General features: G+C 42.5%; 1 protein-coding gene across 1 annotated transcript in view; it reads right to left on the bottom strand.

The window, feature by feature from the left end:
* MED13 (mediator complex subunit 13) overlaps positions 1-16,612 on the bottom strand; it is a 93,204-nt gene that overhangs the window by 28,426 nt on the left and 48,166 nt on the right. The window contains exons 7-10 of the mRNA XM_006138645.4: positions 13,154-13,316; positions 12,735-12,845; positions 10,903-11,589; positions 202-418 (exon numbers count right to left, since the gene is read on the bottom strand). Coding sequence (XP_006138707.1) covers positions 202-418; positions 10,903-11,589; positions 12,735-12,845; positions 13,154-13,316 — 1,178 coding nt within the window. The remainder of the gene's footprint in view (positions 1-201; positions 419-10,902; positions 11,590-12,734; positions 12,846-13,153; positions 13,317-16,612) is intronic.

Genomic DNA, 16,612 nt, shown 5'->3' with positions numbered 1-16,612 from the left:
TTTAAATAATAAAAACATGCATGGTGTACACTGATACTGATCATTTGTTTGAACGCAAGCATTTTTAATATTTTTTTATTTAACAAGTACTTCACATACGATCACCTATGCTCAGCATAGTCTCAGTACCATTTGATTGTTAAAATTAAGGAAATTTGTTTATACACAGTTCTGGATTTATGCCATCATTCCTTTACTCACCTTGTGTTTTCTCCCAACTTCTCTTTCACTGTTCTGCCTATCCTTTTTGTTATCAGGAAAAAGGAATTCCACATCCCCATCAACAAATGCATAAGGATCATTTTCAGGTTCCTGGTCAGCTTCAGACACTATTGCTACCAGGTATTGGTTTTTACTTTGATATTGCTGCACCAGTTCATCTGAAACCTTTAAAGGCTTCCTACACTGCACCATTAATCTGCACAAAAGAAAGATACAATTACAAACAAGCATCAATTACAAACAAGCATCAACCATCTATTGCCTTGGTTAAAGTGTAAAAAAATCATCTGCTTTCACACAATTCCAAAGAATATTTAATTAACACTGATTTTTTTTAAAACATTTTCCGGGAGAAAGTTTAAACGATCACTTGCACAACTTAGTCTCTTTATGTGCCGGTCATTTATACAACTGCATCCAGCATAATTTCTTCTTTGTCTTCTCAAGAAATCTTAACAGAGACAAAAATGAGACGGTTCCAAGTCTCACTGCAGATTAAATGTTTTCCATTTCTCGAACACACACAAAAGTGCCAAGCGTATTACACTAGTGTGTTCTGAATTGCAATCTACTATAAATGAACAGGTTAAAATTATCAGAGTAATTGATTAAATTGGTTTAGCAATATTATGTGTTTTATTAGAGTAAGTTCCTGAGCATTTCACTGAAATCACACAGAGCACTATGAATTTGACTCTCTTCAGGAGTTGGGTGGATCTAAGAGTAAAATATGCAATTACAGTATGCAGTCACAAGTAGTCTTTGCTTGTTTTATGAAGAAGTTAAGGTATGCAAAAAAGAGTGAAGAATCTTTCAGCATGCATGTGCCACCAGGTTAGTAGTTTAAATAAAAATGGAGCTTAAAAAAAGCATGTAGATAACATCTAAATTTGAGATAGGAATAATTAAAAATGTTCAAATGTTTATATACGGTAGTGACATTATCAGAAATTGTTTTGCTAGCACAACATACAACATTTAAACCAATTAAATCCATATTTTTCAAGAGAGAATAAATAAGCCTAACCTTAGACATTTTCTATGCCTATGAATTTCAATTTCTAGTTTGAGTTAAGAAAAAAAGGTATAAAAGCAGGAAAAAAAACCACAAAGGTACGGTATATGGCTATATACCCATTGCCCTCATGTATGTCCCAAAATAGGTGACAAACAATCTGGCAGCCATTGACCAAAGAAGGGAGAGGATGTGAGCAAAATACAACCTTCAAACAGCAGGACAGTACCAATAATCTCAGTACCGCTGGAGCTGTGTGATGTCTGCACCGAACTCAAATCCTTTTCTGCTTGGAAGTTGTTTCTTCTCCAAACCTCCACATAAATGGCCAGTGAGAAACGTTGATGAATCTTCAACAAGTTTACATAAACCTCTATATCCCAACTGCACCAAGATCATGGCGATATGCCTTTTTGCTGAATTCATTCATGCCATAAGCAAAAGTGATACATGAGCTGACAAGGGTATTTATGGTACACAAGTTTCACAACAAAATCACAGCCCCGGTGACCCCCCCAAAAAATAATCGCCAACGCACTTCTACTTGTCACTTACGGAATAGCACCAACTGAAAAATGGAAAGCTAGAGACCCCGCAACTACTATGGCCTGTTTTGACAGCCTAAGTTAAGAGTAATTGGAATGTGAAATAGAATAAGTTTGTCAGACACCACAAAAAGGCTTACAGAAATGAACAGAGGATAGCACAAGTCATTTCAGGAATGACATTTATGTAAGGGAGGAACTACCTCAACCTCAAAGATTCAAACCCGAGAAGACACACTGATGTTCTCAGGCTTCCTTCAAACACCTTGAACATCTTCTCCGCATAAGACAAAGAGTGGATTGGCTGCAAAAACATAACTTTACAATTTTGTTTTCAGTCAAAACCACTTTGAAATGGAGCACACTCCAATGAGATAGCCTCACTCTGAATCCCACTGTTTAGAATAGCTTCTGTGCAGCATCTTACAGCTAACAGGGACTTCAACCCATCCTTCTCAGGAAACGATGATATGCTTGATCAGATCTTGTATCTCCAGGATTATCCCCAGGAAGGCAATGAATTTGCTGTGATCATACGTCAGAGACAGCTGGCATTTACATTTGGAGCAACACTTGATACAGCTGGAGTGCTTTTCCTTTTTCCAACATCCTATATAAACTAACAACAAAGACTCGGAAAACTAACTTGTTAGAAGCAAGCAATTTGAGTAACAAGACAAACAGCTAGGGAAAGATTTTAAGTATCCAGAGGAAAAAATATAGTAGCAAGCTATTTTGCAATAATTAGTTTAACAATTTATCGACTATAAAAAACAAAAGATTTAACGTCTTACTCTTATAAGAGTAAACTTTGAATTAAAGTATATATTTCTTTACTGTCTGGCAGGATAGAAGGAATTTACTACTGAATGCTGTACCCTCCCTCCCCCCCCCCCCCCACACTCTCACACGGAAATAATTACTGCTAGCTAGATGACAAATTATCAGCTAAAGGCCAATATGAAAGATAGAAGAAAGAAAGACTCTCAACACTTCTGTTGCTGCTCTCAGCATTTCAGAGCAGCAAGAGAGCAAAACAGTTCTGACTGTTGTCAGTTGGACTACTACTCAAAGGGTTGTGAATGGCCAGTGAAACTGACAGTTATTAATTTCACACTGCCACCGGTGGTAGAAAGCTATAAACAGGAGAGTTAAACTGATTACTTCCAACCTTAGCAAAACACTGGAGTTGTCTGCATGCAGTTAACATTCAAAAGGTTTTCCTTTTTAGCTAATTTGGGCTAGAACTTTAAAAAAATATTTATTAAACATAAATAAAAGTTTAAATCTTGCAAACATGGATGGATAGGCACCTTCTTTCACTGGGAGAGGCTCCTCACAAATTGGTGACTATGTATATTTTATTTGTGGTTTACAGTTGCTGCCTTGACAAAGTACAATTAGAATTAAAAAAAAAAATGTTTCAAGAAGACTAGCTTAAGTCCTTGTCATGGTTTATTTCCTGAAAACACTTCCTTTTGTAAATTTCCAATACCTACCCTTTTTTAGCAACGGTAAGACAAAATGCTTTAGGATTGTACCCCCAAGAAATAGGTACATTTCTATCAACTTAACACTTCACCTACTAGCAATCACTAGGAATGTAAAATCCCAGTTAATTAGTTAATCAGTTAAACATGAGGTTGCCCTAATGTTTAACCAGTTAACCAATTAAGTGGAATCCCGACAGGGGACCATTCCAGCCAGGCTGGAGCAGCCTCCATGCAGGGGCTGAGACTGCCACCAACTCCCAGCCCCCACTGGAGCAATCTCGGCCTGTGAGGCATCCCTGGGCTTGCTGTGGACAGAGGCTGCTCTAGACAAGAGAAGCCCCTGCCCATGGCAGGCCAGGGCTGGAGCAAGCCCCTGCCTTCCAGCCCCTGTGGTTGCCCAGAACCGGTAAGCATCAGCCCAGTTAAGGGTGGTGCTTCCCAGTTAACCTTTCACACAATCAACAGGACTGTTCCTCAAAACACATTTCTATAAAAAGTACTGATGGTTTTCACAGTAGAGTCAGTTTCTGCTGCCACATGAATGTGTCACAACTGAGCTTACAGCAAACAAACATTTCTTTTTGAAACATTCATATACTGATCTAGAAGCAGGTCCACAAAAGAAAAATCTGCCTAAGAGTTGGTAAAGACCTTGTGCAGAACTCAACAGCTGAGGCATCAATCCAGGAGACAAGTTTAACATATGAAAGCAAAGATGTTATTACTATAACTTAATTAAATTAACTTTAAAACTAGACGCTATTGTCTCTAACTCATTCCACAATTTTTCAAAACTACAGAGGTCTAAAAAAGGCAGAAGATAGGTTTCTCTTCTGGCTGATGAAGCAAACAAAATAATGATAAAAATCTCACTACAGCTGAACTTTTAAACAAACTTCTATTTATAAAAGCTGAAAGAATCTGGACTCTTATCCACGTGGAACTGAACACAGCATCTCTTCCAAAAACCACATGGCACCATAAGAAAGCTTGAGCTAAAATACAACAAGGAAGTAACTTATGGGGGCTTGAGGCTCATATCTACAGAAGGCTGAAACACCAGGTTCCAAAAGGAACTTAAGAGTCTTATCCAAACAAAAAGGTGAATGCCCTGAAGAAAGATTTAAAAAGTATTTCTATGAGATTTGAGGGCTACCTGTAAGCACCAACACATTAGTAGTTAGTTTTCTTTGATTGATAGGCTCAAAAATCTTTATTAAAGCACTTCTACAAGACACAAAGTAGTGTCACATTGATGATAAAGCACTAACTGGAGATATCAGAGAATATACAAACTGCAACAGTAATAACTCAATTGTCCCTTAACCTCAACCACCAGATTCCAGATCTCTTACAGTATTTCTGGCCCCCGGTTAACAACTGATATTTACCAGGCACCATGATGGACTCCTCTACTGCTCCCAGTAATAATACCTAATATGCACTTCCTAAAGGACACTCAGATTAATTGATTTCTCTCACCACAGCTTCTGAAACACTTCAAAACAAGGATAAGATGGACTAAACAAAGCTTCTAAATCTTAATAGAATGGATCCAATCATAATTATCTTCCATGAACCTACTGATGTCTTTATTTTATACATAAAGATTCAATATGAGAAAAGTCGGTCTGTAGCTCACTTTTTCTTTGGAAACAGAATCAAGTGACCTCAGACAAAAATTACGTTTCCAAAGACCAAAGCAAAGCTGGCTCCTGAAGAATGGGCTGGCTCTCAGGTAACTAGTGTGTAACCCTAATGCAGTGGTCTCCAACCTTTTTACACCCAAGATCACTTTTTAAATCTCAGAACAAGCGAAGATCTACTGTCCCACCCTTCCCCCAAGACCCCACCCCTTCCTTGAAGCCCTACCCTCTCTATTCTCCTCCTCTCCATCACTTGCTATCCCCAGCCTTTATACACTCTACACTGCCACTTTTTCCCCCAATTCTTACATAGGAAGATGTTTTTCCAACATTTGGCTTGTCTAAAATACTACGTCAGAAAACCCCCTTCTTTTGGAATCCCCCTTGGGGGTTACCAAAAGAGCATGTTTGCTCTTCCACTAAAAAAAGCAGAACAAATGCATCCCTGGATGTGGAAGAGTTTTTCCAGGGTATCTCTGGAATCCTGGAAAAACTCCTGCAGTCTAGCCGTACCCTCACTGGGTTGAGGCAGGATGTGTGGGCTCTGGGATGGAAATAAAGGATTTGGGGTGGGAAAGAGTGAGAGGTGCAAGCTCTGGGAGGAAATCTGGATGCAGGAGGAGGCAGAGCAGGGGATACTGGCTCAGGGAGGGGGCTCCACGCTGGAGAGTGTTGCAGTACTAGGCAAGCCACAGGCTCGTGGCTATGAGGATGCAGGAATTTGGGTTGGGATATGTGAAGGGCTCAGGGCAGGGGGTTTCAGTGTATGATAGGCTCAGATCTAGGGTCTGGGGGGTGCAGGTGTGTTATAATGCTGTGGCCAGATGGGGGCTTGGCCCCAACTGCGGGTTTTTTTTGGGCCAGGCTTCATTTTTAAATAAAATACTATGTTAAAACACAAAGGCTGTATCTACACTGCACTCCTTTTCCGGAAAAGGGATGCAGATGAGACAAGTCGGAATTGCAAATGAAGCGGGGGATTTAAATCCTCCCCTCCCCGCTTCATTTGTATAAACATGGCTGCCGCTTTTTTCCGGCTCGGGGCTTTGCCGGAAAAAAGCGCCAGTCTAGACGGGGATCTTTCGGAAAATAAAGCCTTTTCCGAAAGATCCCTTATTCCTCTTAAAATCAGGAATAAGGAACCTTTCAAAAAAGGCTTTATTTTCCAAAGGATCCCCGTCTAGACTGGCGCTTTTTTCCGGCAAAGCCCCAAGCCGGAAAAAAGCGGCAGCCATGTTTATACAAATGAAGCGGGGAGGGGAGGATTTAAATCCCCCGCTTCATTTGCAATTCCGACTTGTCTCATCTGCATCCCTTTTCCGGAAAAGGGGTGCAGTGTAGACACAGCCAAAAAGTTTCTGCATTGTCTTTATTTATGAGAAGGATAGGGAATCTCTTTTGAGTCAGGGGTCACTGACCCACAGAAAAGTCAGTTGGGGCCACACAAGGGAGAGGCAAACTCCCTCCCTCCCCGCTCCCGCTCCCAAACAAAACACTCCTCCCAAAAAAACCCCAAGCCTCACTAATGTGGCCCCAACTATGCTGGCAGGAGCAGAGGACATGGTACTGGGGAAGGGTGCTAGTGGGTGCTGGGGTGGGAGCAGGGTTCTTCAGTAGGGGACAGGGTGCCAGTGGGGGCAGGAAGTCCCTTCCCCCAGCCTCCTCCCAGGACTCTCCCCCACCCCATCCCGCAGAGGGGGGAAGACCCCACACGCACCTCCTCCGGGGCTGACTCACCCCTCCCATGGAGCAAGGAAGCCCCGACGCGCCTCCTCTGGGGACTCCCCCCAGACAAGCTCCCAGCACGCCAAAGAACTTAGGGAGGGGAGCAGTCAGCGCACTTCTGGAACACCCGGAAGTGGCACGAAGTTTCAGGACTTCCGTGCACCCCGTAGGAAGTCGGCACTACCTCCATTTTCGCTGGAGGTAGGTAATGGGGCTTCGAGGGCGGGGGGAAATGGGGGAGCTCGAATGCCTCGCGATCGACCAGTTGGTGACCACAGCCCTAATGGGAACCAGTAAGATTAGGTATATCAGTTAAGCCAGGAGTTAGCAATCTTTCCAAAGAGGTGTGCCAAGATTTAATCCTCCTTCCTGGGCTGTACACCGGGAGGGGGGGGGGCCACGAAGTGGGGCGCTCTCCACTGCATGCCCAGTGGATCACCAGGGTCAATGCAAACCTTTCTGCAGACTACCCATTGCTAATGGAAACTCACCATTAATTACATAATTTCACCCAAGCCATTTTGCTAGTACTGCAGCTATGGAGAAGGGTTTAAGCATTTTAACTCTCACGTTAGTTTATCAGACTTCATTTTAAATAAAGTAAAACTAGGTCCAACCCAAAAGGTTTCAATGTTTGTTTTCTTTATTTATAGCAGGGGAGGGGAACCTTTTTTGGGTTGGCGGGGGGGGGGGGGGGGGGAGGAGATCACTGACCCATAGGAAAAAAAGAAATCAGTTGGAGACCACACAAGTGAGAAGCAAAAAAAACTCCTCCCAAACCCCCCAGCCCTCACTGATGTGGCCCCCAACTGAGACACCTCACTCCTCTGGTGTTCCACTCCACCTGGTGATGGGAAGACTGATGCTCTGGCCTTCCCAAAAGGGAAATTTACTTTTCTGGGATTCCAAAGTTAGTGGATTTTATAGACACCCCCCCCCCTTAGGCTCCGGGGTGGGAACAAAAATGAAGGGTTCAGTGCGCAGGACAGGACTGCCAGTGAACGGGACAGGCAGGGCTCGAAAATTAGGGAAATCTACTCGCCCATGGCAAGTAGATTTTAGCCTGGCACGGCGCCGCAGCGTGATAAGCGCATGTTCAGCGCAGTCTGTGCACGCGCAGCGCGCCAAACTGTGCGGCTGGCGAGCAGGGCTCACCACTGCTTGTCAAGCCCTGGGGATAGGTATGAAGGATCTGGGCAGGAAGTGAGATGCAGGAAGTGAGATGCAGGAGGGGGTGAGGAGAGCAGGGTCTGGAAGGGAGTTTGGCTGCAGGAGAGAGTGTGGGGTGGGGGTAAAAGAAGGAGTTTGAGGGCGGGAGGGGCTTGGGGGCAGTAACACGGAAAAGGTGAGAGGGTGAGAAAGCAGCCAAATAGCTAGTTGGGGAGGGAGGCAAAGAAAGTGCAGCTGCTGCGAAGTAAAATTGTATCCCCACGTACATCTTCCCTCCGCTCCCGCCTCGTTCTCCTCACCCCCAGGATTCCCCCCCACCCTTATTCCCTGCTCCTCCCATCCTGCTCCCACATCCTCCTTCACCGCCCCTTCCCCCCAGCAGGACAGTGACTTGCAGCCCCCAGGAGCAGTGCTGGGACAAGAGGCGAGGCAGGGGGGCAGGGTCTCTTCCCTGCCTGACCTGGCCTAGCCCTTTGCCAGCATGGCTGGAGCAGGCAGAGCCCAGCACAGCAGGATACTGGGGAGGGGCTCCTCACCCCCGCACACAGCCCACAGGGAGCAGAGCAGTGCAGTCTGGGCCCCAGCGTGCCACGTGTGCTGGCCGCCCTGCCCAGCCCCCTCTTGAAGCAGGAGGCAGCCCCAGGAACACACGCGCGAGCCACTCCTGCTGTCCACCCCCCACCTCCCCCAACCCTCCGCCCAGCAAGAAGCAGGAGCTGGTGCTCCAGCCTGCAGGTGCAAGGCTGAGGCTCAAGCCACAGAATGGGCTCTCCAATACATGGGGGAGGGGCAGGACTGGGCTCTGCTGTGTGCACCAGTTTAAAAAAAAAAAATTCGGCTCACACACTGCTTGTGGCATATGCGCCAGGGTTGTCGACCCCTGGGTTAACCGTTTGAACGGTTACACTTTTACAGCCCTACTTGCTACATGAGACTAATATTTTAGCCTCCCCCCCAAAATTCTTCCAGCATTTTAGATAAAAGACAAGTTTAGAGAGAACAGCACAGAGCAAAAGCTTTCTAAGTATATAAACAGTGGTACCAGCCTGGATCTCTACTAGGGATGTAAAATCCTGTTTCATTGGCTAACTGGTTAAACAATGTGTTTAACTGGTTAACCCATTAAAAAGGGGCCAAGCCCTTCCCCCACCCCGTCACTGCAGGAAGAGGCTGCACTGGCTGAGACACTAGAGCAGCCCTGGCCCTGGGATCTAACCCCGCTGCAGCTCTGCCTTTTAAATGTATTAAGAGCTGACAGGCTCTGGAGCTCAGTGGTAGAGACCTGGCACAAGCTGGGCCAACTGATTCCCAGTTCGCATCAGGTCTCCCCCGCTGCGCATCTGATTTTTAAATGTGTTAAGAGCTGGTAGGCTCTTAGTTCATTTAAGAAGCAGAGGTGCAGCTTGCGCCCGGTCCCTGCTATTCCTGTGCCTCCACTGCCCCCCCACAGAGACGGTGCTGGGGGGAAACTGCTTTTAAGCCGGCTCCCCCCCCCCAGCGCTGGCTCTTGCTCCCTCTCCCTTTCCCCCCCTCTCTGATAGAGGCAGCAAGGGGGGAGGGGGAGCGACTAGTCAAGGGACTAATGACTATCTGATAAGCTTTTGCTTATCGGATAGTCGACTAGTCGCTTACATCCCTAGTAGAATTCTTGTTTACAGACAGATCCAGCTTTCAAAGACACGTTTCCCTCTCCTGTCACAGGTTCTTCTGATCACAAAAGAAGAGGCAAAAAGAACACAGAAAAATAGAAAGCCTCTACTTGGAGCTCATTTAAAAAAAGGACAATGCTAGATAAGCTGGAGTTGTTCTGAAAATATTCCTGCACACATCCATATAGAACAGTGGTCCCCAACGCGGTGCCCGCGGGTGCCATGGCGCCCACCCAGTGATCTGGGCCAGCCCAAGCCATTCTTGCTCCCCCGCCCCCACGTGCGGCCCCAAAAGTTTGGGGACCACTGATACAGAACATCATTTGAGTTTTTCAAAAGATATAAACAAGAAGAGTTAAACAGTATTTAAAGGAATATGCATTATAGAATATAAAAGCTAGTCAGACACACATGACTGGGGACAGAACTCTTATCATGTATTCATTTAAAAGCAGCAGATGCATTTTTGCCTAACAGACTAATTTGTACTAATGTGCCTTCAAATGGCCTGTATCACATACAGCTAAACTCAGCAATGTCAAAAAGTCAGCACATAAAAAAATATATATCCAGTTTTAACAGAGAATTTAACAGAATAGGAAAGTCAAGTTCCAGTTCAGACGCTCAATCATGAAATATGAATTAAGATAATGAAAGTTGTCAGAAAACTCAAGTCTGATAGAAAGGCACCAAACCTGCTACTGGATAACTAGGAATCTATTTTGTATGTCCACTGAGTAGATACACTTTACAGTCCCAAACAATCACAAGTCAGCTGCAGAAAAGAGATTATCATGGACACTACCTTGATTGTGCTCTTTAATACCTCCTCATTAAGCCTGTGAGTTAACATGGTCCTTATCCACATACCTAAAATACAGCTATTTGCTTGCAGAAAATTAATGGAACTACTCACATTTACATGTTTAAAGTTAGCTGTGACTTTAAGGCCATTCCTGGGCCCCATATGTCAGCAGTCAAAAAAAAAAAAAAAATCTGTAATACCTATTCTGTTTCATGACATTTCTACGTGGTTTAAAAAAAAAAAAAAAAAAAAAAAAAAAACAACCACACTTGCTTTTTGATAAACATCTACAATGCAATGAAAAAAGCCAACCTTTCATTTTGGTGATTCAGCTCTATGATTAAGAATCGCATTATAAATTACAATGAGCTTTTAATTGTTTTACTCTAAGGACACCAATGTTTTCCAAATACAGACAAATTAATGCTAAATCTATTGAAGGAATGGAGTTCCTGAAGTATTACGGTGGAACTCAAATGTCCTTTCATAAAAATAATTTATTTTTTGAATGAGAGAGCAGTTCAAACATACTGTATTCATGAAACAATGGATACCATCCTTGAAAAAATAGATAATGAAGTTGGGCAATTTTATAGTGAGTTACATTACTGATTTTTTTTTAAAGTACCTACTCTGTAACTGATGTTACGTTGTCATGTCCAGCTGGCCCTACTGGATCATCTCTGAATTTATCACTTGGAAGTTGTGGTGGTAAGAATTCCACATCCTTTTTCTTTGGAACTTTATAAAACTTCCAAGTGGTGTTAGCATCATCTTCCTCCAAATTCATTGCAGTACCAACATACACTGTAGGTTCTAGAACTTCTGGAAACGCAGGTGGGAAAGGTTGAGACAGTGGGTCTATCCTGTCTTCCATTGTTTTTGTGGGAACCAAGGGGTCTGGTGTTGGCATCTGATAGAAATGCTGGCTCTGAGGAGTAGAAGGAGTTTTAGTTACCCCTTCATCTACAACATCACATGGGTGAGGACTAAGTGGAGGTGGTTGAGGTGAATTTGCCATTTCAGCGCCATGCATTTGAGGAGTCTTTGCTACATCATTATTAGTTCTCATATTTGAAAATCTAACTTGACTGTCTGGTGCTGTCATCACAAGCCTCTGACTTGCTGATTCTACCTCCATGGCAACATCATCACTAATAGAAGCACGATGGTGAAAAGGAGTCAAAGGACGTTTTTGTGGCTTATCCCCCTTCTCTTGCTTCTCATTTGTCTTGTGCTTTGGAGCTGCTTGCTGTTGCTGGCCTACAGGTGGTGCCTGCCCCTGCTGACCCAAACTTCTTGGTTTAAGATTTTTGTGCCTGGAAAAAAAAAAAATGGACAATAATATTTCAGTGAACCCCTAAAATGTATCTACACCTGTTCTTCACTTGCTATAAACCAGATTTTTTATTAATAATAATAATAATAATAATAATTAGAATTTTTCAAAGTGTCCTAGAAGGTATTAAAAAGTGAAGCAGGAAAAATATAGTTTCCTAGTTCTTAGAGAAAGACACACAATTTGGGTCAGTAAGATCTTTTACCAACAGAAGTTGGTACAATAAAAGAGACAAGCTTTTGAGTTATGTTTCTTCAGGTCTTGGAAATACAATTACAGAAACTTAAGATACTTGGAATTCACACCTTTAATTAATTCAGATTAAACTTTCCCTAAGTGCCTGTGCGGACAAGCTCCTAAATTCAATCAGTAACATCTCAGTCACATAAAAATTTAATATTCCACATGGAGTACAAAAAAAAAAGCAGCCTGTGTCCAAAAAAGCCCAATCTAGGTTACCACTGGAATGATCAGTACTTCAATTAATTTGAAATAAAGCTATTATTGTGTTCTCAGAAGCCTTATTCCCCTCACTTTTCAAAGCAAAAACCGTAAGAGAAACCTAGAAAATAGAAAACACGGTTTCTCAAGTGGTCTCTAGTTATTGTGGGGTGTTCACTGTACAGAAGAGCTGCTTAATGCTATTGATCAACCGTAAGACAGGTTTCAAATCTACCCTTCCCTCTGGAGAATGCAGATGCTGCCCTACCAAAGGAAAAGTATCCCCACACCACAGCAGCTTTCTTTCCGTCTTCTTACTCCTACTCCTGCCAACACCATACTGCACTAGCCAAAGAATGCTAAAAACTAAGAATGCTCCCAGGCCTTACATGCCCTCAGAACTCTACATTTGAATTCAGAAATCTACATTTAGCCGCCTTAAGATCCTTGTGCTGATCCATGCAAATAAGGAAAAATCGACTTGTTAGTCAGCAGCTGTGAGCCTTTCACCAAAAGACTATAATGAAGTTTAGGATTCAGGATACACAACAGGATACTACATCATCTTGTAGGTCCCCCACAATACAGACAGTTATGGTTTAGTATTCCCAAGTCCATCATTAAAACCTTTCCTGCATACTTCACTTTGTCTACATTATTGTACAAGTATACAGGGTACTGTACCTTGAGCAATTGCAATTTGTCCTCTGTGTGGCTTCAACAAAATCCCAGGATGCTACTTTGTCAGCAGTCTCTTCAACACATAAGCCATTTGATGTAGCAGAATACTTTCTCCTATGATTCAATATTGGGGGGAGGTTATTTTTAACTAGAATGTATGTTACCTCTTCAGATTCAGAGGAGAGTAAAAACTACCAGAAACTAGAATCCGGAAAGATAATAAACATTACTCTGAAGGAAACAATGTGAACTGGCATTCACAATTTTTTTTTAAAAGTGTTTCAAAAATAAAACATGCTTTACTGATTAACAGGCTTAAGCAGCCTTCCCTAAAATTACTTTGTGCAGCAAGAAGTTTTACAATAATTATACATAATGTTTAAAATACAGCTTTAATTTCAGTTTTAGAAAGGAGTACATACTTGTTCTGCGCTCTGTTCATATTGCATTCTTGCCAGACTCGATCCACCACCTGATTGGCTAATTTTCTAGGGATTTTGCCACCATGGTGACTAGTACTGTCAGAGCTAAATCCATCAGAAACAGAAGAAAATTTCACCCATTTCTGGGCTGACTGTGCATCAACTGAAAATAGAAAAGCAGCATAAAAAAGTTAAAGAAAAAAAGATTTGAGTCACCTGGGCAACATGACTATAGAGGTCCCAACAACTCAAAAACTGTTCCAGCGAATGCGGAACATACACACCACCCTTTGAGGGATTAATTCTGTTAGCTATTTTAAAATTAGGAATTTAAAAAAAAAAAAAGCAGAAAAATTGTAGGCATAGCATACATGGCAGATGCTGAATAGTGAGATAGCGTCCTGTCACACAGAAATATAGCATACGTGTTTAAACTGAAGCAAGTTCCCATGCTACCTCCATTTTAGCTATACTGAGTGTTTAAAAGAATCTCATTCCAGCAACAGGAACACTATTGAGCCTGTGCATAATTAATTATTTGGTGATCACAATAAACAATCTCTGCTGTTTTTCCTCTTTCACATGTTAACATGAGTTAAATGACTCTCTCTCTCTCACCCCCCACCCTCTTCCACTCCTTCACAGAACAAGGTGTATTACTATTCTGGTCAATCAAAATACAGGACTATGTAGCACTTTAAAGACTAACAAGATGGTTTATTAGTTAGTCTTTAAAGTGCTACATAGTCCTGTATTTTGTCTCAGCTACACCAGACTAACATGGCTACATTTCTATCACTATTCTGGTCAATATCTGTCTTCATGGACTGAATATCAGAAAGAAAGACTCTCCTTTACAATAAGATATACCCTTAGGAATACTGCACCTCTTTTTCCACTCCTCTCAAAGAACAAGTTTAAATACACATTTCAAACTAAAAGCAGTACTGACAACATTTCTTCAGTATATATTTGTGTGTGAATATATAAAACAAAACAGCCCAAAACATGTAACTGAATAAAATAATAATCAATCCTTAACCACACAGTTTGATCATGAAAAAAGTTAACTTACAGTCTGATCTAAAGGCCATTGAAGTAAACAGGAAACTTTACAGTGACTTCATTAGGTTTTAGATTCATCCATTAACATGGCCTTTTGATATTTCACAAGTATCTAACAGGCTATTCATTGTCATACACGGATGTATAATTAAGTGCGGGTAAATCATGTAACCATGTAAACTCCAAAAGCAGACTTATTTAAATTAGGGCAAAGGGCATAGCAGCGGGTTTTTTAAAATGTCATTAAGTCCCCATCTCTGTATTTTTTCCCTTCTGTCTCTCTTCAGCATCTGAGGAAATGAGCTGTAGCTCACGAACACTTATGCTACAATACCCTAATACATTTGTTAGTCTTTAAAGTGCCATCGGACTCCTTGTTTGTTTGAAATGTAATCACACAAATGTCAGGAGCCAGGTCTACCCACAGCACCCTACAAAGCACCCTAAATGCTTTAGAAAAACACCAATACAAGTGAAAGCAGATCTTAATGCAGGCTCTGACAATGTAAAATCTTGCCCTCATTACTTCTCTGCTCTGGAGCCATCTCCCTCCAAACAAACTAAATTTTTGCCCAGGCTTTTTAACATCTCTGGGCAGATGGCCACTTGTTAAACTCACGATGGCCAAAAGCAAGCTCTTTATCTTTCCCTCCTGATACTAGGTGAAAAATATTTTGGTCCAGAACTGCAGAGGAGTCACCATTTTGTGTTTACTCTACAAGGCTAAGAGTGGAAAACAGCAGGGTGCTACATTTTTCTCCCGCCCCCTTACCCTCCCCATCATATTTTTCCTGGCATATTTCAGATCTTGTAATTATGTCACCAAATCAGTTGCTAATTAATACCAACTCCTCCTCACCCCAGGCTCAACAAGAAAAGGGAAGATACACCTGGACGAAGCTCCCTCTGATACATTAATGAGACAATGGAGTTTCCACTGCAGCAACCTAACATAATAAACCTCCTGAAAGTTTGGTACACCCCCCCTCCCTCCACATGCAGCCTTCCCAGGAGAGAGTCCTATCTCTGCAGCCCCGCTATCACACTCGCTGCCTCTGTTGATAGATCATGTCCACACTCAGGGCACCATCACAGTCAGTGTGAGCAATGCACTGTGCAAATGTATCCCACAATGCAGTATTCTGGGAAGGCAGAGCTGATACCTGTGTAGCTTGGGATTCCTTCCATGTTCTCCCACAGCTCTCAGAGCTGTTGGGAGCAGTATCATGAGTAGCTCTGGATCAGAGAAGTAGCCATGTTAGTCTCAGTAAAAACAAGTAATCTCCTGGCACTTTACAAACTAACATTTATTAGGGTATTAGAGCATAAGCTTTCGTGAGCTACAACTCATTTCCTCAGATGCTGAAGAGAAAAACAAAGGATACAGACATGGGACTGACATCAGTGCTAATAAAATTTGAATGGACGGGGCTCATCTCCAACAGTGGTGAGAAGACAATACCTGAATGGGAAATTATGCCATTGTAATCTGAGAACCATTCCATGTGTTTATTTAGACCTTGGTTCAGGGTGTCAAATCTGCCTATGAGTAGCTCTGTGAACTCTCTAATGCTGAGTAAGTCAAAGCAGCACAGCAGCCTGTCCCTTCCCCCTACAGCAGTAGCTCCTAGTGCAGGGAAGAATAGGAACATTGCAATGATATGCTCTTTGTTCCTCAAATGGAGCAGCTCACTCAGCTGTTAGGTACTTCCCAAAGCTTTGAAGGGGAGGGGCGCATCCCTGCAGGGCAGCAGAGATCAAAATACTGAGCAAAGCCATCAGGGCAGGCATCATGGCCGTGGTGTCCAACACTCTAGCCACATGTAGCTATTTGGCTGGTTGAACATGCCTAGTTCACTATAGCGCAGTAGCCACTACAGTGGTAATTTTAAGAACTGGTTGGACACTACAGTATTATGGGATTCTGGTGGAAGTCAGTTCTGTGGACAAAAACAGCACAGTCTACACTGGCTCTTTGTTGACAATAAAGGGAGGGGAAAAGAAAAAAAGTCTCTTGTGGGGTGGAAGTTTTGCCAAAAGTGGGTGTTTCAACAAAAGTCACACGGCAATGTGAATGGTCTCTCTGTATAAGACAAACAACAATTTTTGGTGACAAAACTTGGTAGCATACACAAAGCCTTGAATTCGGAGATATTTATCCTGATACAGATTGACAACTGGAAACTACATTTCCGATTGCTCACATATGAGAAAGCAAGCAACATTCTCCAACATTATAAATATGCTCTGTAATCAGCTTTTAAGCACTGTAAAGAGTCCGGGAATGTCACCTTTTTACTCCCAAACCAGAGTTTCTGCATAACAGTTACAAGTACTGTCCAGTAGCACAAAAGCCAAACTAATATTCAGGTTTTAAACTGCAATCATTTTGCA

The sequence above is a fragment of the Pelodiscus sinensis genome, chromosome 21 (genome assembly GCF_049634645.1).
Source record: "Pelodiscus sinensis isolate JC-2024 chromosome 21, ASM4963464v1, whole genome shotgun sequence".
Classification (NCBI taxonomy): domain Eukaryota; kingdom Metazoa; phylum Chordata; order Testudines; family Trionychidae; genus Pelodiscus; species Pelodiscus sinensis.
This window is presented reverse-complemented; position numbering and strand designations above follow the sequence as displayed.